This window comes from Rhinopithecus roxellana, chromosome 1 (genome assembly GCF_007565055.1).
Source record: "Rhinopithecus roxellana isolate Shanxi Qingling chromosome 1, ASM756505v1, whole genome shotgun sequence".
Taxonomy (NCBI): Eukaryota; Metazoa; Chordata; class Mammalia; order Primates; family Cercopithecidae; genus Rhinopithecus; species Rhinopithecus roxellana.
Window position 1 is genome coordinate 46,119,911 of NC_044549.1, and position 24,176 is coordinate 46,144,086.

The 24,176-nt window shown below is 45.2% G+C and overlaps 1 protein-coding gene across 1 annotated transcript in view; it reads right to left on the bottom strand.

Moving 5' to 3' along the window:
• Positions 1-24,176, bottom strand: part of SLC12A8 (solute carrier family 12 member 8) — a 135,531-nt gene that overhangs the window by 80,757 nt on the left and 30,598 nt on the right. The window contains exon 5 of the mRNA XM_010354813.2: positions 23,633-23,864. Within this exon, the coding sequence (XP_010353115.1) occupies positions 23,633-23,864 (232 nt within the window). The remainder of the gene's footprint in view (positions 1-23,632; positions 23,865-24,176) is intronic.

Here is a 24,176-nt window from a genome sequence, read left to right on the forward strand (position 1 = left end):
GGAGGATGACCCTGATAATAAGACTGTCTTACATTTATTTAGAATCTTCCTTTGCCAAGGCAATCGTATTTATAGTAGTTGCTCATTTTGAGTATAATTTTTTAAAAACATTTTGAGTTTCTGAAATTTGGATGTCTTACAAGCAACATGAGGACTTAATGTAACGTTTTTTTCCACCTGAAAATTTGGTGTAACTTAAAATTGATGGTGACTTGGAATTGAGGAAATACGTTTTATTACCTCATTTAATCTCTAAATAATCTGTGAGACATATATTATTCTCTATTTTCTAGAGGAGGAAACTGATGCTTAGGTGATTTCCCCAAGGTCAGGGATGGAGAAAGTGGCAGAGCCGGGACTAAAATCCAGGTTCCAGTATTTCTTCCCTGATAATGTATGAGCAGATTTGTTCGTACAGTAGGAATTTGGGATTACAGAGTAATTTCTCCAGGAGAACTGCTCCAAAAAGTGACTGCCACCCAGAGTTACTGGGGCAGAGAAAGCAAGAAGTGACTTTCCTTTCACTTCAAGTAGAAATTTGAGGGAAAAAATAGAAATGTATATAGGTTTATTTGGTGGCTGTTCTTTGTTTGCTTTAGGCAATAACAAAAGTCCCTTGATTACTTTAGGGACTTCAGAATGTACCATGCTCATTCCTCATGCCACGATCACCTCTGGTACATGTGAGTTTAAAATGGTGCTATGGCCAGGCACAGTGGCTCATGCCTGTAATCCCAGCACTTTGGGAGACCGAGGCAGGCGGATCACGAGGTCAGGAGATTGAGACCATCCTGGCTAACATGGTGAAACCCCGTCTCTACTAAAAAATACAAAAAATTAGCTGGGCGTGGTGGCGGGCACCTATAGTCCCAGCTACTTGGGAGGCTGAGGCAGGAGAATGACGTGAACCCAGGAGGCAGAGCTTGCAGTGAGCCGAGATCGCACCACTGCACTCCAGCCTGGGCGACAGAGCAAGACTCCGTCTCAAATAAATAAATAAATAAATAAAATGGTGCTCATTCGGTCATTACAGATTCACTGCTTAAGTCTGTTACTTTATTTACTTTAGAATGTTTTTCATTTTTGAGAATCAGGATGCTAAAGTGTCATACCTTTAAAAATCTAGCATTTTGATTTCTGCAAGTCCAAGAGGATGCAGGAAGAAATTTAACAGAAGAAACCATCTTCAAAATAATAAAACCCAAAAGTTATTCTCTACAATATCCAGTAAGTGCTTATTTTCTGGAAAACAGTTGGCAGGGGAAGGAGAAGAAGGAACCACCCCTCCTCCCAAAACTCAAAGAAAAAATAACTACTTTGGACATATTATTTCTAATCCTTAAAAAACACCCTTCCTGGAAGGTATTTCTTTCCATTAGACAGATGAACAAACTCAAAGGGTTTCGGTGACTTGCCCACAGCCACACAGCTAACAAGAAGCATGTGTTCTGATAGCATTAATCAGAAAAGCACATATTGCTGACATGGATTCCCTGTTTCATGAGGGGAGGGACCATCACTATCCTATTCTCTGCTGTATCCCAAAGCCTACCTCCTGGCACCCCGTTGGCTTCAATGACTACCTATGGGGTGGGTGGATGGGAGGAAGAAAGAAAGGGAGGTGGAACAGGTGTGTGTGCAGCCAGGTGCTCTGTCCACCCTGCCACTCCTCTTCTTTGGAGACAGTGCTCTGACAATCTGTTCCATCAACTCCATTCTCCTGAGACTCTCATCACACTTTCACAAGCTGCTCAGATTACATTTCCTAGGACTGTGTCCATCCATCTGCCTCACTGGATGCTGATCCACTCTGGTGTGTTTTCCAGTCAGTCACTCAGCAAAGTGCAACGGAGAGCCAACTACGTGCCTGGTACTTTCCAAGATGCCGGGATAAAACGGCAATAAGATGGGATTCCTGTGTTTGAGGTTCTTACAGCCTGAAAAACAATGACCTCTGCATTTCCTACTCAGCACCGCGTGCCCTCAACATCCAACGTATGGGGATTTTCTGTAGCTGACTATCAAACTCTCTCAGCTACCACCAGTGCTTCTTTCTGCTATTTCTGATGCCTTGTTTTGTTACTTTCAGAGGCATCAAATGATGGCCCCAGTTGAGGGACTCTTCTCAATAGCATATTCTTGTGCTTCTTCATTTAGGGCACATCTCCCATGCTGGGAAGTACGAGACAAATACCAGGAGTTGGGCAAGTGTCACGCTAAGTTCTGACCCTGGCTAGGCAGCCTGCTGACTTCCAAGAGATAATGAATTTTTTGTATTTATTTATTTATGTTTTTTTGAGATGGGGTCTCACTGTCTCATCCAGGCTGGAGTGCAGTGGTATGACCTTGGCTCACTGCAACCTCCACCTCCCAGGTTCAAGCCATTCTCCTGCCTCAGCAGATGAGATGATGTGGGGGCGGATGACGCAGGCATCGTGACACAGCACTTGGCTATTATTGGCCTTGAGCTCCGGACTAGCTGGGGTTACGGGTGTGCAACACCACACCCAGCTAATTTTTGTATTTTCAGTAGAGACAGTGTTTTACCATGTTGGCCAGGCTGGTCTCAAACTCCTGACCTCAGGTGATCCAGCCACCTTGGCCTCCCAAAGTGCTGGGATGGCAGGAGTGAGCCATGGTGCCTGGCCAGAGAATGAATTTTAAAATCAAGTTTTATTATGGGGAAACTGAAGACCCACAGATATTAGGGTGCTGGCCTAGGGTCCCACAGACAGTGGTAAAGAGAACACTGGCTTCGAGTCTCCCAGTGCAAAATACTTTAACTACCATCCCCTTTCACTTCACTAGTTAGCAACTTCGCAAACTGCATTTTCAATGCCATGCCCTACATGGGACTTACGTGTCCTGCTTGTTTTCTAATTCAGTCAGTGAAGAGCAGGTGGCCCCAGCCGCTGGAAACAATGTGAGCTTGATGGTTAAGGACATGAACCCTGAGGTCAGAAGCCAGGGCTCAAATTCGGGCTCCATTGCTTACCAGCTGGATAACTGCTGGGCAAGATAACCTCTCTGAACCTCAGTTATCTCATCTTTATCATAGGGATAATAACAGCACAGGGACCCCGTGGATATCGTTAGGATATAATGAGATGTATAATGCTGAGTATAGCACCTGGCACATAGAGAATGCTCAATAAACATTAGCTATTACAGTACCCCCCTCCCTTATCCATCAGGGGCACATCCCATGATCCCAGGGGATGCCTGAAACCACAGATAGTACCTAACCCTATATACACCATGTTTTTCCTATATATACATACCTAGGGTAAAGTTTCATTTATAAATTAGGCACAATAAGATATCAACCACAATAATTCATAATAAAACAGAACAACTCTAACAATATACTATAATAAAAGTTATGTGAACATCTCTCTCTCAAAATAGCTTACCATGCTCTATTCACCCTTCCTCTTGCAATGATGTAAGAAGATAAAATGCCTACGTGATGAGAAGAAGTGAGGCAGATGACGCAGGCATCATAGCACTTGACTATTATTGGCCTCGAGCTCAAGTCCTCTGCTACTTGACAGTTGATCTGATAACCAAGCCAGGTACTAAGTGACTGATGGCAGTTAGTGTGTACTGTATGGCCGCACTGGACAAAGCAGGGTTCACATCTTGGGTGAGATGGTGCAAGATTTCATCATGCTACTTACTCAGAATGGTGGGCAATTTAAAACTTACGAACTGTTTGTTTCTGGAATTTTCCATTTGTTTTTTTCAGACTGTGGTTGACCACGGGTAATGGAAACCATGGAAAGCGAAGCCGTGGGTGGGAGGGGGCTACTGTGTTACTTTCCTTGCTCACCTCGCCACATTCAAATCTTAAATTCAAGAAATGTACAGCAATATGAACTGACCCAGGACTTTTTTCTCATCTCAATAAATTATTCCACTTAACTTTATTCTCTGCTTACAACAGAAATATACTCAGTGTTTCAAAAAGTGTTAATTTTATCCAGGTCATTTGGTAAAGAATGTCTGATAAGGACACCATGAGATTCTGATGCAGGAATTGATGTAGACATCTGACATAATTTTCTGATGGCTTATTAGAAATAAGTTTGAAAGGACTAAGAGCTGGGTAACAGTTGACGAACCACTTTTCTTAATCATTATTGCTTACTCTTGCAAAAAATAAAAACTCAGCTTCATAACTCAATTATTTTTAATTTTTCAGAAAAGTGTCACATATTCTCAGAGAAGCAAGGGAAATTCCCCTTCACATCCCTAGACTGTATGCTCAGGGTGAAAGACACTATTGTTTGGGCCACAGACTTGTGAGCCAGACATGATTTTCACATGCAAATGGGGGCCACATACAGAGATAATCCAGGCCCCGGGCCAGGCACAGACCCCGGCCGGCTGCCTCATCATGCTCTCACGGGGCATGTGGCTGAGCTGTAGTGCTGTGATGAGGCAGTCTGCCATCCAATGGGAGAGGCCATGTGTGGAAAAAGACTAAAAATACAAAGCACACTAGAAACCATACAAATGAATTTAGTTCAGAGTGAGAAGGCATTTCGTCACTGAATCATGGATGGGGCTGGCCAAGGTTTACCAGAGGAAGTGAAGTGTTGGCGCTCATGCGCCAGACATGGTGCCGGCTGCTTTCTTTCCAGTATCTCTGGGCCAGGCCATCAGTGTGTGTGACCATGCATGGGTCTACATGTGCACCCACTCACATAGCCAGTGGTGCGAGGAAAGTAAATACAGCAGGATCTTGGACGCTTTTTAATTTTTTCATCATTGTTTTGGATTATAAACTAATGAGACAAAAAAACAATCAAAGTTCTCATTGGTTAAAATAAATTTTGTTTGAGTTTAACAACTGAGTGTATGTTCCCAATGGCGATGGTGGACCAAAGACAGGATGGGAGGTGGGATGAGAAGGGCGGGAATGGAAACAATTAAGAGGCATGTACAAACAAATCAAGAGAATGAGATCATGAAACTGTCTCCCAAACTGCGTCTGGTCTTCATCTCTACCCCACCTCAACTGCATCAGTCCAGGCTGTGTCTTCTCTAGACTGGACAATTGCAACCACCTCTGAAGGGCCCCAGCCTCAGTCCCTCCCCATTTGTGCCTACCCTAACCCTAGGCAGGGCTCCAAAGAGCAAATCTGATTCTACCCCTTCCCTGCTTCAAAGAAAAGCCTACTGACCTTTTGCTCAGCTTTTATGATTTCTGTATCTTTAAAACACATGCAGAATTTAAACTTATTCCTGGTTCGTTTGTTTGTTTGTTTGCTTTTCTAACTAGAGAGGCTAAGAAAATTCTCAAGATATGTCATCAAGCCTCTGTTTATAGTACATTCCATCTGGGACTTCTGAATGTTGCTATATTAGTTTTAACTTTTAAAATATTATATACTATGTGAGCTCAATTATGTTTTAAAAGCAAAAAGGATGGAAAAAAGGCTATAAGGAAATAGCTTTTAGACATATTTTTAAATTAAATATTTATTGTTCTTAATAAAAATAAGTTAAAATTATCATTTAGTAGGTACTATCTACTCACAAATATGAATACAAATATGGAAGGCAAGAATACCAGAAGGAAATATACTAATTATAAATACAGATGCTCCTTGACCTTCAGTGGGGCCATGTCCCGATAAACCTGTGATAAATGAAAAATAATGGCTACGATCTGAACAGAGACAAGCTACTCTTCCACTTTTCACCAAGGCCTGTGATACAAGCTGGTCCTGGAAGCCCTAGAAGCTGAGAGTTCCCTGAGCTTCCCTCTGCCTCCTTGCTTTGAAGCACCATCACCTCAGGGAACTGGGAAGAACTCTGTCTTGAACCTGAAAAGGCTTGTACCCTTCTGGCCCTCTGTCCCCACACCCTGTCCCAGCACACTCAGCTCCAGCACACCTTCCTTCCTGCACTTCCTGAACTCTTCCACACACGCTGAGTCTTCACATATGCTGTTCCCATTCCTTGGGATCACCATCCCCAGTTTACTACCAGGTGAACCCTTGTGTGACCTCTGGGGTGCACTCACATCACCCTCTCCTTGAAGACCTCTCTGAAACCCCAAGGTCAAGGTTCCTCCACTCTCCTCCACCTGCAGCTTGCATATTTTCCTTTAAAATACTGACCCAGGAAATGGTGATTGTTTGGCGAGGGGAGAGACTGTGCCTTCTTCTTGTGTGTATCCTCGATTTCTAGCTTTGGGTCTGCACACATGGGACTCAGGAAAAGTTTTCCAGTGAACTGATTAGAGTGGAGGAGAGAAGGAAATCAAGGTGGGGAGGAGACAAAGAAATACAGAGATGAAGAGACACATGAGCCAAGGAAGGACGGTGGAAATGAAGAAGTCAGGGACTGAATGTTACTAAGACACAACTTGACGACTCACTGTGGGAAACCTTTTCAGGAATAAATAAATTTTGTCGTTTCAATCTAAGGTTTCATTTCTAACTAGAACATTTCTCTGCTTTTATTTGTTCCTGGTAAGCCCCAATGTCAAATCAGCCTTTTTTTTCTTTTTTGAGACAGTCTCGCTCGGTCACCCAGGCTGCAGTGCAGTGGCGCTGTCTTGGCTCATTATAGCCCCTGCCTCCCAGGTTCAAGCAATTCTCCTGCCTCAGCCTCCTGGGTAGCTGGGATTACAGGCACACACCACCACGCCCAGTTAATTTTTGTATTTTTAGTAGAGACAGGGTTTCACCATGTTGCCCAGGCTGGTCTCAAACTCCTGACCTCAAGTGATCCGCCCACTTTGGCCTCCCAAAGTGCTGGGATTATAGGTGTGAGCCACAGTACCTGGACCCCCAATGGACTTTTCTAATCATAAATGTATCCAACTATTATAAGATCCTCTTTAGACAACTTTAGCTTTTTCTTTAGATACTGTTCCCACATATTTCAAACATGAAATCACTATTTTCCCTGGAGCGATACCTAAAACTTGCTTCTCTGCTGTTTGCAAATCCTCAAAAGTCAGGGAGGAAAGCTCTTACAGTCACTTTGGAAGGGTGTCACCATGCAAATTCAGTTTCTGACTGCAGTGATTAAGTATCAGCCCATGAAGTAACACCTACTGAAAATAACAAGTAGCCTCAAATATTTATTATGACACTAAGTCAGAAATCATATTGCAGCAACCCACCAAGAGAAAATACCTTCTTCATATCTCTTCCATGATATCATCCCAAATGACTTCAAAAAGACTCAGAAATCTGTTTACAAAGCACTATTCAGATTTCCACAAACATTCCCTAGAATCAGGGGTAGAATCCGCAGTGATCACAGTCCTGAATCTAGGACTGTAAAGTTTGCCAGAGCGAGACAGACAATGATATGTCACAAAGAGATATACTACTACACCTTTCTAAATGAAAAATAATACTTTTTGGAGGGAAAATAATAAAATTATCTAATTAAAAAAATTTTAAGTATGGTTAGTTTGTCATTGAAAAATATTAATACCAGACTTATCAGTTAACACGGCAGACTGAATACATGAACCTAATTTTGTTCCCTCCCCACATCCACCAATATATATCGAAGAACATTTTTTTAGAGGTGGGGTCTCACCATGTTGCCCAGGCTAGTCTCAAACTCCTGGACTCAAGCAACCCTCCCGCCTGGGTCTCCCAAAGTGTTGGGATTAGAGGCATGAACCATTGTACCCATCAAAGAAATTTTTGAAAGGATATAAATCCATAAGAATGGGGAAGACAGGAGAACACAGCAACAAAATTTTGGAAGTTAAAAAGTAGATGGTCCAGTGGTACAGATATCAGACCCAAGAAAATGGAATGTCAAGTCAGCAGAGGGAAAATCTGAGAACCAATCTGATTTAGCCCTCCAAATTCTCAGAGGTCTCAGGAGCTGACCGCACCAGGTATTTCTGGATGTGGGTGTGAGAGATGGAGGCCTTGGCCTCCCAAAGTGCTGGGATTACAGGCGTGAGCCACTGGCCCTCAGCCAGTGTTCTGGTTTGACCCACTCCTGAGGGCTAGAGGTAGGCAATGAGGAGCTTAGAAGCAAAATACAGAGCAGCTCGCTCTCCCAAGCACTCCCTCCAGTCATCTAGAACCCCAGGCCTAGTGACGGCCCCTCAGCTGCCCAGACACATGCCCTTTCCTGGGAGTCAGATTTGACTCTATGAACAGAAAGTAGGTAAATAAATAACCAAAAGTCTAAGAGTGACTGCTGTGGAGATGCAACTGGAGAGAAGCAATAGTACTGGTAATGTTCTCTTTCTCTCCTTTACTTACTTCCTTTCTTTTTCTCTCTCTCTCCACCCCCCCGCCTCCCCCCCCGCCTCTCCCCCCCCCCCCCGGCCTTTCTGTCTTTCTTTCTTTTTTACTTTCTTTCTTAGGATCAGGGTTCTCACTTTGTCACCTGGGCTGGAATGCACAGCTCACTGTGACCTCAAACTCTTGGGCTCAAGTGATTCCTCCTGCCTCAGCCTTCTGAGTAGCTGAGACAACAGGTGTGCATCACCATGCCCAGCTAATTTTTAAAATGTTTTCTAGAGATGAAGTCTCACTGTATTGCCTAGGCTGGTCTCGAACTCCGGGGCTCAAGTGATCCTCCTACCCCAGCCTCCCAAAGTGCTGGGATTACAGGGGTGAGCCATCGCACCCAGTGTGACTTGATTCTCAACTCTACCTATGGTAGGTGAGGTACTCACCTCTCACCACCTTTGTTTCCCCACTGTAAAATGGGAATAATAGTATCTACTTCTTTTGTAAGAGTTAAATGAATTATTACATATAAAGTACAAAAAACCAGTGCCTGGCATATAGTAATGCTCAGTAAAGGTGAGCTACCACTGTCCTCACTATTACAGATAAGCAGTGTCTGACTACACATGATAACTATCTGCAGGTGAAGTTCTTTCCATCCAAAGGTCTACAGGTCCTGGGCCTTGCTGAGGGGGTCCTTCTCCTCATGGCTTCCTGGTGTCCACAGCCTTTGCCATCTCTCAATCAGCCACTGGTTGCAGATGCGAGTTTAGATGAAGCAGGTGACGCTTGTAACACCTTAAGTCTTTTCACGCTCAGGATTAAGACATGGATCCCTAAAAGTGGCCAACTTAGCCTGCTGGTGGGCTGTCAGACTGCATAGCTGCCTCCTCCACCAGCCAGTGCCATAAGGGGCCTCTTCGCAGCAGAATCAATACACAGATGTGAGTGATGACTCATCATAAACACAGGTGATCACATGGGACTCGGAGGCAGCTGCATGGGGGCACAGGGCAGGGAGCGCTGGGTGGGGAACTGGGAGAACTGGGTTCTAACAGTGGCTGTGTGTGACCCAGCGAAGGTCACTCATCCAGATTCCACATGCCCGGGTTCTGGGACTCTTAAGTGGTTTGATGGTTTGCCTTTAAATACCATGTAATTAATGCAGGGAGAGAGGGAGGTCAGTCACAGGGCAGTGAGTCTACTGAAAAACGCAGTCCATCATCCCAAACCGACTTCAGAGCCAGTGCTGACCTGCTTGAGCTTCTCATCCCCTTGTCTCGGCAGGGCTCATAACAATGTTATCACTTTTTAAAACATATGCCTAAACTAGTTCCTATTCCAGACAATTGGCAGGTGCCCAGTTAATAGATTATTCCACCAGACAGTTGAATGCATTGGCCATTGATCAAAAATGAGGTCACTGCAATCCTGTGTGCTATAACTGGAAAAGGCTGATGAGAAACAACTGTATCTTTTTTAACAAATAGAAATCCATATTCCCATTTCCCTAAATTTGTCTTGCCTGGCGCATAGTTCAGAAGCAAAGGAGGATTTTGTTTAAGGTCAAGTTGGTCTTGCTTTTCGGCCCAATATGTTGGGTTGTGTGAGTGTCCACGTATGTTTCACATCAGCAAATCCCCAACCGGATTCCAACTGACCTGCAGGAATGTCTGGCCAACACTGCCAGATCCCTGGTCTTTCTCTCAAACCCGCACAGTCGGAAAGAACAGGTCAGGAGACTCTTTGTCCCAGCTATCTGGATCCTTGTTTACATTTTACTCACTTGTATCTGTGCTGTGGACACAGGTAATATGAAGCACATGTACTTTTCCCAAAAAAGAAAAAAGAAATCTAGAAACACAGAGCTGTTATTACCAGAGGCTGCAACGTCTTCCCAGCACATGGGCATTCGCAGACAAAGCTATCCCCGCCGACCTGCTGTGGGAAAGACGTGCACTCTGATTTCACCACTGACCCAGCCGCACTCTTTTGTCCCGTATATAACGCCTCCCTAAGCATCTCCTTTCCTTGCAAACAAAAAAACCCTGGAGGAAAACTTTCAAAGCCACAGTTTCTTCTCAGTTGCAACCCTTCCTTCCTTCCTTCTTCCCAAGAAGATCTGACTGGGCTTGCAAGCTGGCCCCACCCTGGGCTGGGCCTCCACACAGGCATTGTGCGATCCTCTGCCATTCTGTGCAGACAGAATACCTGCAAACTGCTGCCAACACAGGAAGGTCGGCGCCTCTCTGGAGGGAGGCCTGGGGAGTATCCATTGCCCAGGCGACTGCAGATAAGCAGCTAAGGGGCTAGGGTTCTCCACACCTCCATGTGGGTTTCAGAGCCTTTCTCTTGTACTTCTTTTACTGGTTTTGATTCATCCTTCATTCATTCACTTAGCAAACCTATTGAGCTCCTGCCCACAGCAAGCCCCGTGCTAGTGTTGGAGGACACAGAGTTGACTGAGATAGATTCCTGTCCTCAAGGCTCTCATGTTGCTGAGACAGGCCACTCGGGGAGCAACCCTGACACCTGGGACTCCTGGAACCCCCAGTGAAACCACCTTTCTGCAATCCCAGTATCGATCCCACCAGCAGCGTCCCTTAGATCACGTCACCAGAGACAAAGCCAACAGAGGGTGAAAGCAACAGGAGCATGGTGTGGATCCACCAGCCCAACCTTACCTCCTGGGTTTCATCCCTCCCTTAGCACCAGCAAGGACTTTCAGATTCAGATTGTTTTTGGTCTTAAGAACTTTCTTGCTACAGCCAAGTGGCAGGCAGGACATGGTGACTGGCCTATGTTGTGGTTAGACCAAGTGAATGAGTAAACTTTTCAAGACTAAATCATCAATGCTACGCACTCTGGATCCTCCAAACACCTGCTCATTATCAGCATCTGCAATACAACAAGAACCTACCTAGGTAGTAAATAACATACACATAATGATGATTCACAAAGAGGAATGAGGGCAGTAAGAGGAAGCATCCCAGGCCTGGCCAGAAACCCCCACCCAATAGCTCATCCCAAGGGTCCAGCCAGGAATAGAGGCAGAGGGAAAGAGATCAGAACCAGAAAAAGAGGAAGAGGAAAAAGAGTCCGAAAGGGATGGGGAGAAAGAAAAAGGAAAAAACAAAAACAAAAACAGGAGAAGCCTAATAAAGGTTTGCAATGGTACTTGGGGCTGGGCACATTGGCTTATGCCTATAATCCCAGCCCTTTGGGAGGCCAAGACAGGGGGATTGTTTGAGCCCAGGAGTTCGAGACTAGCCTGGGCAATATGGCGAAACCCTATCTCTACAAAAGACACAAAAATTAGCTGGGCATGGTGGTGCACAACTATAGTCCCAGCTACTCAGGAGGCTAAGAAGTGGGAGAATCGCTTAAGCCTGGGAACTCGAGGCTGCAGTGGGTCAAGATCACATCACTGCACTCTAGCCTGGGTGGCAGAGTGAGACCCTGTCTCAGAAATTTAAAAAAAAAAAAAAAAGAAAAGAAAAGAAAAAAGAAATGCTACTTGGTGCTTCCCATCTCTTTCATTGTGGCCACAAATTCCAGCAGGTCTGCTGCCTCTTTAGGGGCCCTGTGATCCCTTTGTACTTCTGATTAACACAACCTTCCAAGGAATCATCCAAAAAAGGGGCAGAAATTCTCCATGATGCTGGGGTCAGCCTGCCTGAGGCCAAGGATGCAGAGGGCTGGGGCCGAGCAGCTGGGCTCCCAAGCTGGCCTCACCCTGTGTGCTCCAGGAGGAGGTGCTGCTGAGGCCCTGTGGGCTGAACTAGGAGCGCCCCTGCCCGGCCGGACACCATTCCCTGCCTGACTTGGGTCTTGAGTTTGGTCCTGAACTGAGCGTGTCTATGGCCTCTGTTCCTGGTGGCACTGGGGAGGTATGTTTTAGCCACCTCAGCTGCTGGTCCTCACAGTCCACACCTCATCTCCTGCTTTCCCTTCAAGAGGCTCACCCCTAATAGTTTTAACCAGGCATGAACGGGCAGAGCAGAGACTGGCAGGTTCTCAGATCCCCTTGATCTGAAAGGAGAAAGGAAGCAGTAAGGAGTTCACCATCTTCCTCCAAGGGCACCCCAGAGCCAGCAGGTGCCAGGGAGCACCAGGGAACCAGGTGCTTTGGAGTCAGTTGCCTCTGGGTTTCAATCCTGGATGAGGATTGAAAACTCGGACTATGCAAACTCAAGAAAGTTGCAAAACCTCTCTGGGACTTTGACTTCCCTGTCTGTAAAACTGCAATAACCATCTCACTCAGTTGTTTCAAAGATACAACTGTTGCAAAGAATCTATGCAAAGTGCCTGACACAGAGTTGGCACTCCTTCCCAGTTCGTTGCACACATTCATATCCAAAACTAAGCAGGTGTTTGCTGTACTTTTGGCCCTCAGCTGAGTGCAGGTCAAGTGGGAAATACAGGAGAAAAAGGAGTCAGTCCTTACATCAGGGGCTAACTGAAGAAGAGTTCCAGTCCCGGCCCTGAGCCCGTGCCCAGTGTAAACGGGATGACAGTCTTGTCTCCAGGGTGTTGCCAGCCTGAGCTCTGAGGTACTTGGCCTGGATTGCTTTGGTTTCCTCCACTGAGCCTGGGTGCCCATCTCTGCAGATAACAGAGCACAGCCTGCATGAGTAGAGGCTGAATGGCAAAGGTTCTCAACCCTGGCTGCACAGTAGCACCGGGAGCACTTGAAAATACAGACCACCAGGCCCACCCCAGAGTGCTGATTTACTTGGTCTGGGGCGGAGCTTGGGATTCTTTTCTCCGCACCTGAGGCTCCCCTGGTGCTTCTGATGTGCAGACAGGGTTAAGAACCCCAGGGATGGAGGCCAGGCTGTGAAGCTGGGGCCCCCCTTAAACAGCTCGTCCGCTATTCCGAGACTTTGTTCCTTTCTGCTGGGCCAGGAAAGGGCTGGAGGCTGAGGCCTGGGCTTTGAAGTTACTTCAGCTCTCTAAGTCACTGTCCTGCTTCTCTGAGCAGCACAGCCCACCTCCCTCCCACCATCATCATGAAAGTCACATGAGAGCGTGCGGAAGGCCTTGCTGTGTGGCACCGCCCACCCGCCAGCCCAGGAGCAGAGTGTGAACGCCAGGATCCCACAGCCATTTCACGCAAAAGAGTGTTTCCTCTTAGTACCTCCGTGGGCAGCGAGGAAGGGCTGAGCCAGCTGTCCTGGGACGAGCCTTTCCAGCCATCAGAGGCCAGAAAACAAACAGTCAGAATCACTACTCCACACAGAGGCCATCTCGGGCACTGCAGGGCCCTTCCAGGCTGCCCTAGCTCACCAGAGTCCAGAAGACCCTTCCTGGCAAAGCCACGCAGATGCCCTTCCATCACACGGCGAAGGGAGCCGCAAGGGAGGCTCAGGGACATGCCCTGCTGGGAGGACACAATTCTGGTGATAGCTAACTGCTGGCTCTTCATCTCAGGAGGATAACAGAGCCCCAGCGAAGGGGGACCCAGGCAGGTGTTCCCCATGGGGGCGTAGAAGGCTCCCTCCAGGCACCCATGGATGAGCCATCCTCACCTGTCCAGGCAGAAGAGGCCACTGAGTCAGGCCTCACAATCTTCCATGCAGTGTGTTCGCTCCTTGCACAAATATTTCCTGAATACCTACAATAGGCCAGTACCGTGGAAGGAAGACCCCAGGCCTGGCCCTCCGCAGCCACAGTGCAGGCCAGCTGCCAGGCCCAGAGAGCAGCCAAAACATCCATGTGTTCCCTGCATCCCGAATGGAACAGCCACCTGGGGAGATTCTGGGTGTGTTTCTGGGTAAAGAATATTAATTTTTAGCTTACCCACTTTGTATGTTTGGAATTTTGTCAGAGAGGTTTTTTAAAAAATATATAGAACAGTGAAAACGCCTCTTCTGGTAAATCAAATTCATTCAACAAATATGGCTCTTTCTGCTTCCAAACCAGCACACGCTGCCCAAGCATTTCGCCCAGCCCAGCGCTTCTACTGCTCCCACGCTGAGGGTGCTTCACCCCAGCCGTGACCACACCTCCGAGCTCTGGGCCACCATCTTCAGCTGACCTCTCACACTAGCCTCGCCATTTCCCCCACACCTGTTCCAGCTGCCATGTTCCTCCCAAGTCCCAGAACATGAAGCCACCAGCCAGCCACGTGTCAGCCTTATCCCTTTTCCTGGCCTCACCCCATACCCCGCCCCCATCTCGTCTCTTTTCCACCCCAGAGGCCCTGCCTGGCTCTTTTGGGTTGCCGTAGCAGCCTCTCAAGTGAGTCCTGCCTCCTTTCTTCATCCCTATCCAAGGCCAGTTTCTGTACTGGGACCAGAGCAATCTTTCTAAAATATGAGCTTGAGTCAGGTTTCCCGCTGCCCCCAAAATAAAGCCCAAGCCCCGCTGGGTGGCTGACAAAGCCTCTACGTCCGTCCCCCTTAACAGCTCCCACGGAATCTCCTCTAAAAAGTCTTTCCTGCCTCTCCGACTGCACGGGGAGCACCAGGAGCTCCGGTGCCCTGTGCAAACCCCTCTCACACCACCTTCACCACTCAGTAACTTTTCTGGGTCTCCCTTACATGAAGAACAGTTAAAATGAATGAACCGCCATGACATGCACTAACATGGATAAATTGCAAAAATATGTTGGGTGAAAGAAAGCAAATCGTAAAATCATTCACTCACCTTTCAAATTATGTATCAAATGAAAGGATCCATGCGGTATGATACAATGTATATGAAATTTTCAAACACTAAACAATAGCAGACAGCACTTAGGGCCATCTACACATGGTAGAAAAATAAAAACACATGGGGAAGATGAGCCTCCGGACAGTGGTCCCTTGGGGGACAGGAGGGGGTCAGTGAAGGTACAGCTTAAACTACATCTGTAATACTTTATTTATTTTTATGTTAAATAGAGCTCTGAAGCAAAACTGGCAAAATAATATCCATTAAATTCGGGTGGTGGATAAATGAATATCTGCTACATTCTTTCCTATACACTTGGAAGTGTTCATCAGTACATTTTTAAAACTTTTTTTTTTTTTTTTTGGAGACAGAGTCTCCCTCTGTTGCCCAGGCTGGAGTGCAATGGCACAATCTTGGCTCATTGCAACCTCCGCCTCCCCGGTTCAAGAGATTCTCCTGCCTCAGCCTCCTAAGTAGCTGGAACTACAAGCATGCACCACACCTGGCTAATTTTTATATTTTTCATAGAGACAGGGTTTCACCATGTTGGTCAGGCTGGTCTCAAACTCCTGACCTCAGGTCATCCACCCACCTCGGCCTCCCAAAGTGCTGGATTATAGACATTAGACGCTGCGCCCAGCCTTAAAAATTTTAACAAGGAACCAGAGTCCCAAATGTCCTCATTAAAGTCCCTGGCGGCCCGAGCAGACTGTTACAGCCCCTCACCCAAAGGATCTCCACAGGCCTTAGGCCTGGCAGCCATGCGCAGACAGTCAGGAAGGCAGCCTGGAGATGTAAATACGATTTTCATCCTTGTTTTTAACCAATGAGAAAACCAAGGCTCAGAACATCTAACGTGGCTCAAGACCACACAGGGGATCCTGGATTTTAGACCATGCCTTCTTCGTGTACAATTTCCCGAACTACTTCATCCAAGAGCAAGAACTTAGGTCCAAGAGAGCATGGTGAAGAGAATTCCAGAATCAGAAGCAGAGCTGTATTCATATGCTTCATAAATCAGCGAATAAACATGTTTTGGGGGGAATTGTTCAGAAAGGGCCTGAACTGGAGATCCAACCAAATGGGTAATTAATTTAGGGATAGCCCATGTGGCTCTTTGAATGCAAACAGAATGGGTTTGGGTTTTGTCCTATAGCAACAGAAAGCCACTGATGCTGTTTAAGCTGGAGAGTGACCAAGACAAAGTACTGTTATAGGAAAACTGACCTGGCTTCAGTGCATAGGTGTCAGTCACCCTTACGAAATGGCTGGGGACAACCAAAGGGAAGATCCTCAAGGGATAAATTTGGATTGGGACATTGTCTAAATGGCCCACAGAGGAAATGACATCTGCTGATCTGAGGTGAGAACTGTGGGGTTGTAAAGGATAGAAGAGCTTAAACTAGACAGAGAAATGAAAGTTCTTTTCCAGGTTTTCCAGGCTTGGGGAATGGTGATAGGCACTCAGATGATGAGCTGATTCTTGGCTTGTTGATTAACTGGTGAAAGGGCAGTTGGGGAAGAAGAGACTAAGTAAAGAGAGGAGTGAGAAATTGAGTTTTTTTAATTTTTAATTTTAAACTTGAATTCAAGATGGTGCCCAGACAGCCAGGTAGAAATCCGACAGGAGCTGGCGATGTGAGAGCCACACTGAGGAAAGCTGGAGAAGCAGGGGAGAGGCACTGGTGCAGCGATGGTGGAAGCTTATTTCCGAAGAAAAAGGCACAAAAACAATGCCGTGATAGCAGAGGACTGAGCCCCGTGGCCTCCCTGCCCACATCAGGGAACAGGAAATCCAAGAAGAGAGCTAAGCCAGTGTTGTGTTGTGGAATAAATAGGAAGAGACCATTTCAAATTAGCATAGGTGGTCAACAGTGCAAAAAGTTTCAAGAATAAGAAATGAGTCAAGGTCCTGGGGTTGAAGATCAGGAGATGATGGGCACCTGAGATAAAGGAATCTCAGCAGACAGCAGAGGCAGGCATGCTTGCCCCATCCCTTTTACAGTTTCAAAGCAATGACCTTGTCCTCACAGCCAAGCACAAGCCCCCTCCCTCAGCCAGCAGAAGCAGCTCCCGTCTGCTACATTCAGCGTGAGATGGACCTGTGCCTGGCCTGGCCCAACTGACCCACTTCCCACAGATGGCAGAGTGCCATGGCAGGGCAGAGAGTGTGCAGTGTGGGCTCTGGAGTGGAACCCTGTAGAGACCAGGCTACCGTCTTCCTAGATAACCAAAAACTTAAGCTTGGAGAGGCATGATTTCATTTTTAAAGGCAGAACATAGAATTCAAATGTGCCACATGTCACTTTATTTTCTAAAATGTATTTTCTCTATATTTGCCTGACTTCTATGGCAATAAAATCATTTTGGCATGACACTCATCTTACATAAATGAAAATATGAGCCAACAGAATGGCATTTTAGTAGCTTTAAGCCAAACAAATTCTTGAGAGGGTCTTGTTTAAATTAAGTTTTCATGCTATTTAGCTTTTTACAGTGAAGAAGCTCTGTGTCTTCAGAGAGCCTTATGCAATGATGCTTGTTTTTGGAAGGACAGGACAGGAGGTGAAGAAAGGAAGAGGGGCCCAGGTTGCCAGGCTGCAGATCAAGAAGTCAGGAGATGAGGAAATGAGGGCGATGAGGAGGACCGACTGTTACGGGAAGTCTGGAGATGAAATGAGAGACAAGACATAGAGTGAGGGTGACAGGGGAAGACAACTTGAGATGGAAGGACACACTGGAGGGAAGGGTGTGCCAGGGGAAAGCATCTGACGAATGACAGTCTGCACCTGACTGTGAGGCTGCCAGCCCCTTCACCCACCTCCACTCTGCTCCCCGAACTGAGGCAGCTGGGCATGTCCCTGGCGGGAGATGAGAGAATTCTTCTCTGGAGAATACGACTATACCAGAGAAAGACCTGCAGAAACGAACATTTGCGAGACTTCCAATGAAACAACGCAGTTTGCCACCGATCACCCTACTGTGATGCCCACCTGTCACAACTGCCACCCACTCGGGTTGTGGATGGAACTCCCGGTCAGCTCTGTGGTGCCTCATTACCAACAATGCATGGACAGCCAAGGACTACCAGACATTTGGAGAAAGCTGGCAGCACCTGACAGGGAGAGCAAAACAAGATTGTAGAAAAAGAAATCTGGAAAAGAAAATAGGGAAAATAGAAAGCAAAAACAGAGAAAGATTATAGACGATTCAAAGAAAAAAAAATACAAGTGGGAATAGAATACAAAAAAAAATCCTCATTAATGTTTCAAGAAAGGCAAATTAAAAGAAAAAGTTACATTTTTTTGCCCATCACATGACAGAAACTTGAAAAATTGAGCCTCTTCAATCTTTTCCAAGGTATGGGGAATCAGTAACTCTTAGCTACTGTTAGTGGTCATTCAGAATGCAACAACATTATTGGAAGGCGATCTCGTAGAACCTAACACAATTTTAAAAGTGTTTGACCTTTGTCCTGTGAATTCTATTTACAAGCAAAGATCCTGTAGAAATTAGCTCAAACTTTTGTATAGGACGTACACATCAGCAATATTTGTGATAGCAACAAACTGGAAAAATCTAAATACTCATCAGTAAGTTAATCTTTAAATATAAAGCATTTAAACCTCTAATATGGAATGGTATGTAGGTGTTTTAAAAGAATGAGGAAATCCTAAATGTACTGACATTGAAGGATATCCATGATATGTTCAAGAGTGGGGACTAGCAAAACAATGTGGAATTTAATTATACTTTTACAAAGAGCTGTGCTGTGTGTGTTATGTACAAGCACGTGTGCATGTGAGCTTGTGCATGTATAGAAAATAGACTGCGAAGCTATGTGCCGATCTCCCTCTGGGGAGTAGGAGTGGGAAAATGGAGTGAAGGGAAGAAACTTTCACTTTTCACTTGAAAAATTTCAGAATTTTTTTCATTTTTATGAAACAAAGACATTGATTTTGTCTTTAAAATAAAAACAAAGAGAAAAATATAGTTTGACTTAAGTGTATTTATAACATTTTCCTGATTTTAAAATTAACTATTGTGGTTTTTAAGTGTGCCTTCAAATTCTTTGACACTTTTCCATTGAAAAGGTGAAAATTAGGCCGGGCATGGTGGCTTAAGCCTGTAATCCCAGCACTTTGGGAGACAGAGGCAGGGGGATCACTTGAGGTCAGGAGTTCAAGACCAGCCTGGCCAACATGGTGATACCCTGTCTCTCCTAAAAATATATAAATTACCCAGGCATGATGCCAAGTGCCTATAATCCCAGCTACTTAAGAGGCTGAGGCAGGAGAATCACTTGAACCTGGGAGGTGGCGGTTGCAGTGAACTGAACTGAGATCCCGCCATTGCATTCCAGCCCAGGTGACAACCACAAAACCCCTTCTTTAAAAAAAAAAAAAAAAAAGCTCTCATCTTCTCTGTTCTCTCTCTCTCTCTCTCTCTCCCCCTCCCTCTCTCTTTCTCTCTACCTGTTTCTCTCTCTCTCTGATTGTTTACTCTGGGAGAAATCAGTTACCCCTTGTCTTAAGGATACTAAAACAGCTCTCAGGAAAGGACCACATGGACCACTGAGGCCTCCTAACAAGAAGCAATACCAACTTGCCAGTGAGATGCTCCAGCCCCAATTAAGCCTTCAGATGACCACAACCCTTGAGCACATCTGACTGAACCTCACCAGAGACTCCGATCCAGGGCCGCCAACCAAGTCACACCCAAATTACTGGCCCACAGAAAAGGCCAGAGATAACAAATGTTTATTGTTATCTTATGCCACTAAATTTTGGGGTAATTTGTTTGACAATAATAGGTAACTAATACATGGACCGATCTCCCTCTGGAAAGAAGTGGAGAAACTGAGTGAAGGAGGAGACTTTCATTCTTTACTTTACGTTTTACATTTTTACATTATACATTATATATTTCAGGATTGTTTGGAATTGTTTCATTTTTTATATTTAAAGAAATGGGAAGAAATAAAGTTAGGCTTAAGTGTACTTTAAAAAAACTTTTTAAAAGTAACGCTGGTCAGGCGCGGTGGCTCACACCTATAATCCCAGCACTTTGTGAGACCGAGGCAGGTGGATCACCTGAAGTCAGGAGTTCGAGACCAGCCTTGCCAACATGGTGAAACACTGTCTCTACTAAAAATACAAAAATTAGTCAGATGTGATGGTGCATGCCAGTAATCCCAGCTACTTGGGAGGCTGAGGCAGAAGAATTGCTTGAACCCAGGAGACGGAGGTTGTAGTGAGCCAAGATTTCACCACTGTACTCCAGCCTGGGCAACAAGGGTGAAACTCCATCTCAAAAACAAACAAACAAAAAACAAAAAAACCACTGGCAAAAAGGGACAAAGTTGGAGGATAGATGCTAACCAACTTTAAGACTTACTATAAAGCTGTAGTAATCAAGACAGTATGGTATTGGAGACAGAATAGACAAACAGAGCAATGGAAGAGAAAAGAGAGCCCAGAAACACACAAATACAGTCAACTGATATTTGACAAAGGCACAAAAGCAACTCAATGGAGACAGGAGAGTCTTTTCAACAACTGAAGCTGGAACAACTGGATATTCATGTGCCAAAAAAAAAAAAAAAAAAAATCCAATATAATCAGGACACTCATCTTACACCCTTCACAAAGTATTAACTCAATCTGGATCATAGACCTAAGTGTCAAACAAAACTTCCAGAATGAGAAAATCTAGGAGTTTAGCAAAGAGATTTTAGGTATAGCACACAAGGACCCAAGACATGATCCATGGAAAAACATTGATAAGATAGACTCCATTACAGTTTAAAACTTCTGCTCTGCAAAAGACACTGTTAAGAGAATGAAAGAAACCCAGACTGGGGAGAAAAAAATTGCAAAACACACATCTGATAAAGGGCTTGAATCCAAAATATACAAAGAACTCTTAAAACTCAATGGTGGCTGGGCATGGTGGCTCATGCCTGTAATCCCAGCACTTTGGGAGGCCAAAGCAGGTGGATCTCTCGAGGCCAGGAGTTCAAGACCAGCCTGGCCAACATGGTGAAACCCCACCTCTGATAAAAATACAAAAAATTAGTTGGGTGTGATGATGTGCACCTGTAATCCCAGCAACTTGGGAGGCTGAGGCACAAGAATTTCTTAAACCCGGGAGGCAGAGGTTGCAGTGAGCCAAGATCTTGCCACTGTACTCCAGCCTGGGCGACAGAGCAAGACCCTGTCTCAAAACAAAACAAAACAACTCAATGATAGGGAAAAAAAAAACAACAGTTTTTAAAAAGGGCAAAAGATCTTGACAAACACTTCACCAAAGGTGATATACAGATGGCAAACAAGCATAAAAAACATGCTCAATATCATATGTCATTAGGGAATTGCAAATTAAAACAATGATGTGATATTACTGGGCATCTACTAGAATTACTGAAAAACAAAAACAAAAAAAAAAAACTGACAATACCAAATGCTGATGAGGATGTGGAGCAACAGGAACTCTCATTCATTGTTAGTGGGAATGCAAAATGGTACAGCCACTTTAGAAGACAGTTTGGCAGTTTCTTACAAACATAGTCTTACCATATGCTCCAACAATGATGCATCTAGGTATTTATCCAAATGAATTAAAAATGTATCCTCACAAAAACCTGAACATGGATGTTTATATCAGTTTTATTCATAATTGCCAAAAACTGGAGGTAACCAAGATGTCCTTCAGTGGGTGAATGGATAAACTGTGCTACATCCAGTTTCTTTTTATTCAGCAATAAAAGGAAATGAGTTATCAAGCCAGAAAAAGACATGGAGGAATCTTAAGTGCATATTACTAGTGAAAGAAGCCAAACTGAAAATGCTACATACTGTATGGTTCCAACTATACAACATTCTGGAAAAGGCAAAACTATGGAAACAGTAAAAAGATCAGTGGTTGCCAGAAGTTGGGAAGCATTAAGAGGCAAGGCACAGGGAATTTTTAAGGCAGTGAAACTCATCTGTATGATGCTGTAATGTTGCATACATAACATTGTACATTGTCAAAATCCATAGACTGTGTAACGATGAATGAACCCTAAACTATTAGCAATAACGTATCAATATTGGTTCATCACTTCCCGTAAATGTACCACATTAATACAAGATATTAGTAATAGGGGAAACTGTGGTGGGGGAGGGAGAAAAGGGGTATGTGGGAACTTTTGTACTATTTGCTTAATTTTCCATAAACCTAAAACTGCTCTAAAAGTAAATCTATTAATTAAAAAAAAAAATAGTAACGCTGGTCAATGGAAGGAAAAGTAGAAATAAAATAATTTAGCCACATAGAATCTCAACAGAAAGATAGTCACTATTAGGCATAGTTCCTTCCAGTCTTTTTTTCAAATGTCTACATATATGTCCTCATTTTTAAGAGCTGAAATCACTCTGTTAAATTCATTCTGAAGGTTTATAGTTTGGTTTCAGTTTGGATTTTTAACCACAAAGAAAATATCCCATATGAAACATCAGTGATACCAAAAACAGATTCTTGAGGGGCCAGTTGCTATGGGAATGACTGAAAATAAATTTCATTTCACACTACACTCTACTAATGTATTGACCAGAAGGAAGGAAAAATATTTGGAGTAACTTAGAAGAGCAGCCAAGAAAACTTCTAATCAAGAAGAAGGAAAATACATCAGGCTAGTGTGAGGTTTCAAAGAAGCCAGTAGTATCGCCTTGCAATTTAACTAATTAAGCTCTTCCAGCAACTGTGTCGCTGGAGGGGGAAGTACCAGGAATCAGGGACCCTGAGTGGACTCTGTCTTTCCTTCACTGACAGTTTGATGGGCCAAAGGCCAGCAATCTCCCTCCATATGTGGGCCATCTCTGCAGGGTGGTACATGGCCAGGAAAAAAAAAAAATCACCGTTTCCTTCCTGGAGATGCGTCAAATATTTAGCAAGCTGCAAGGCCTGGGCTCCAGGTGATCAGTATGAACATCACATTGGCCCTGAGCAAAGAGTGGGCCCCAGGGTTAACCCTTTAGGTGCCGGATCATTGGGCCGTCTGAAGGTTCCTGGGGAGGCACTAGGATGCCAGAAGGTAGGGGGAGTGACAATTTTCCAACAGAAGATTTTAACATGCTCGGAAGTAATAAGGCCAGAGGAGTGGACGCCAACCAAATGCTGACCCTCCCACAACCAACATTTTTCTAAAACACAGGACTGTGTAGACAGGACTGTGTAGACGCACATCGGGGTGGCCTCCAAAGGGAAAAGCAGAGTTGCTGTTACAGAAAGACACTGTGTCATCGTGCAAAAACAGGCCCCTCTTCTCACCTCAGGGAACAGCTTTAGCATCAAACAGATCTCGCTAAATAATATTTTTTTTTGTATTTAGTAGAGACAGGGTTTCACCATGTTGGTCAGGCTGGTCTCAAACTCCTGACTTCAGGTGATCCACCTGCCTCGGCCTCCCAAAGTGCTGGGATTACAGGCATGAGCCACCGTGCCTGGCCTGGTTTTTTTAATAGCAAGGAAATAAAAGGACACATAGAAAATGTGCTAGGCGATGTCTGTGAGAAGAGGAGCTTCCAACCTGGTGAGGCTGCTCTAAGACACACCTACTCACCTGATCCAGGAACAGCCCACACCAATTGTAGGTAAAGCCTATGGGGGTTGGGGGAGGTGGGGTTGGCAAACTCACCCTACAAACATCTATAAAGCAGTGAAGATCTATAAGGCCACATACTGGACTCCGAAAGGCTTACCTGGGTCCAGGTGGGTGAAAGAACCCACCACAAAGTCCAGTGTGGACACGGCCAGCAGGAACAGCAACAGCAGCTGGAGGCGGATTATCCATTTGACACCCGCGAGGTTAATGCCCAGCAAGGCCAGAAGCACTGCAACTGAAATTCCTCGCACAGCCCAGATATTCCTGAGGCCCAGCAAATCTGAGATGGATTCAGCAAAGCCGGTGATGTACATGGCACCTGCAACACACTGACATGCGATTCCAGGTAGAAGAGTCAGCAGGACAGAAAGGCATGGGCCCACAGGCAGAACCGCCTGGCGCTGAGATCCCTGCACCCCCATGGGACGTACTCACTGGCACCGAGGCTCAGCGCCTGGGACCAGCACAGGGTTAAAGCAGCCTGTGAACTTGCCTCAGGCCCCATTTCTGCTTGTCTACATCTCAACTAAAGAATGAAGGAGGAACCCAAGCTGAGAGCCAGCTGTCAGTGGTAACAAAGATGAAAAGACTATGGGAGGAAGAAGATGGGACACTGGGCCAAAGAGGCCTCCAGATTTCTC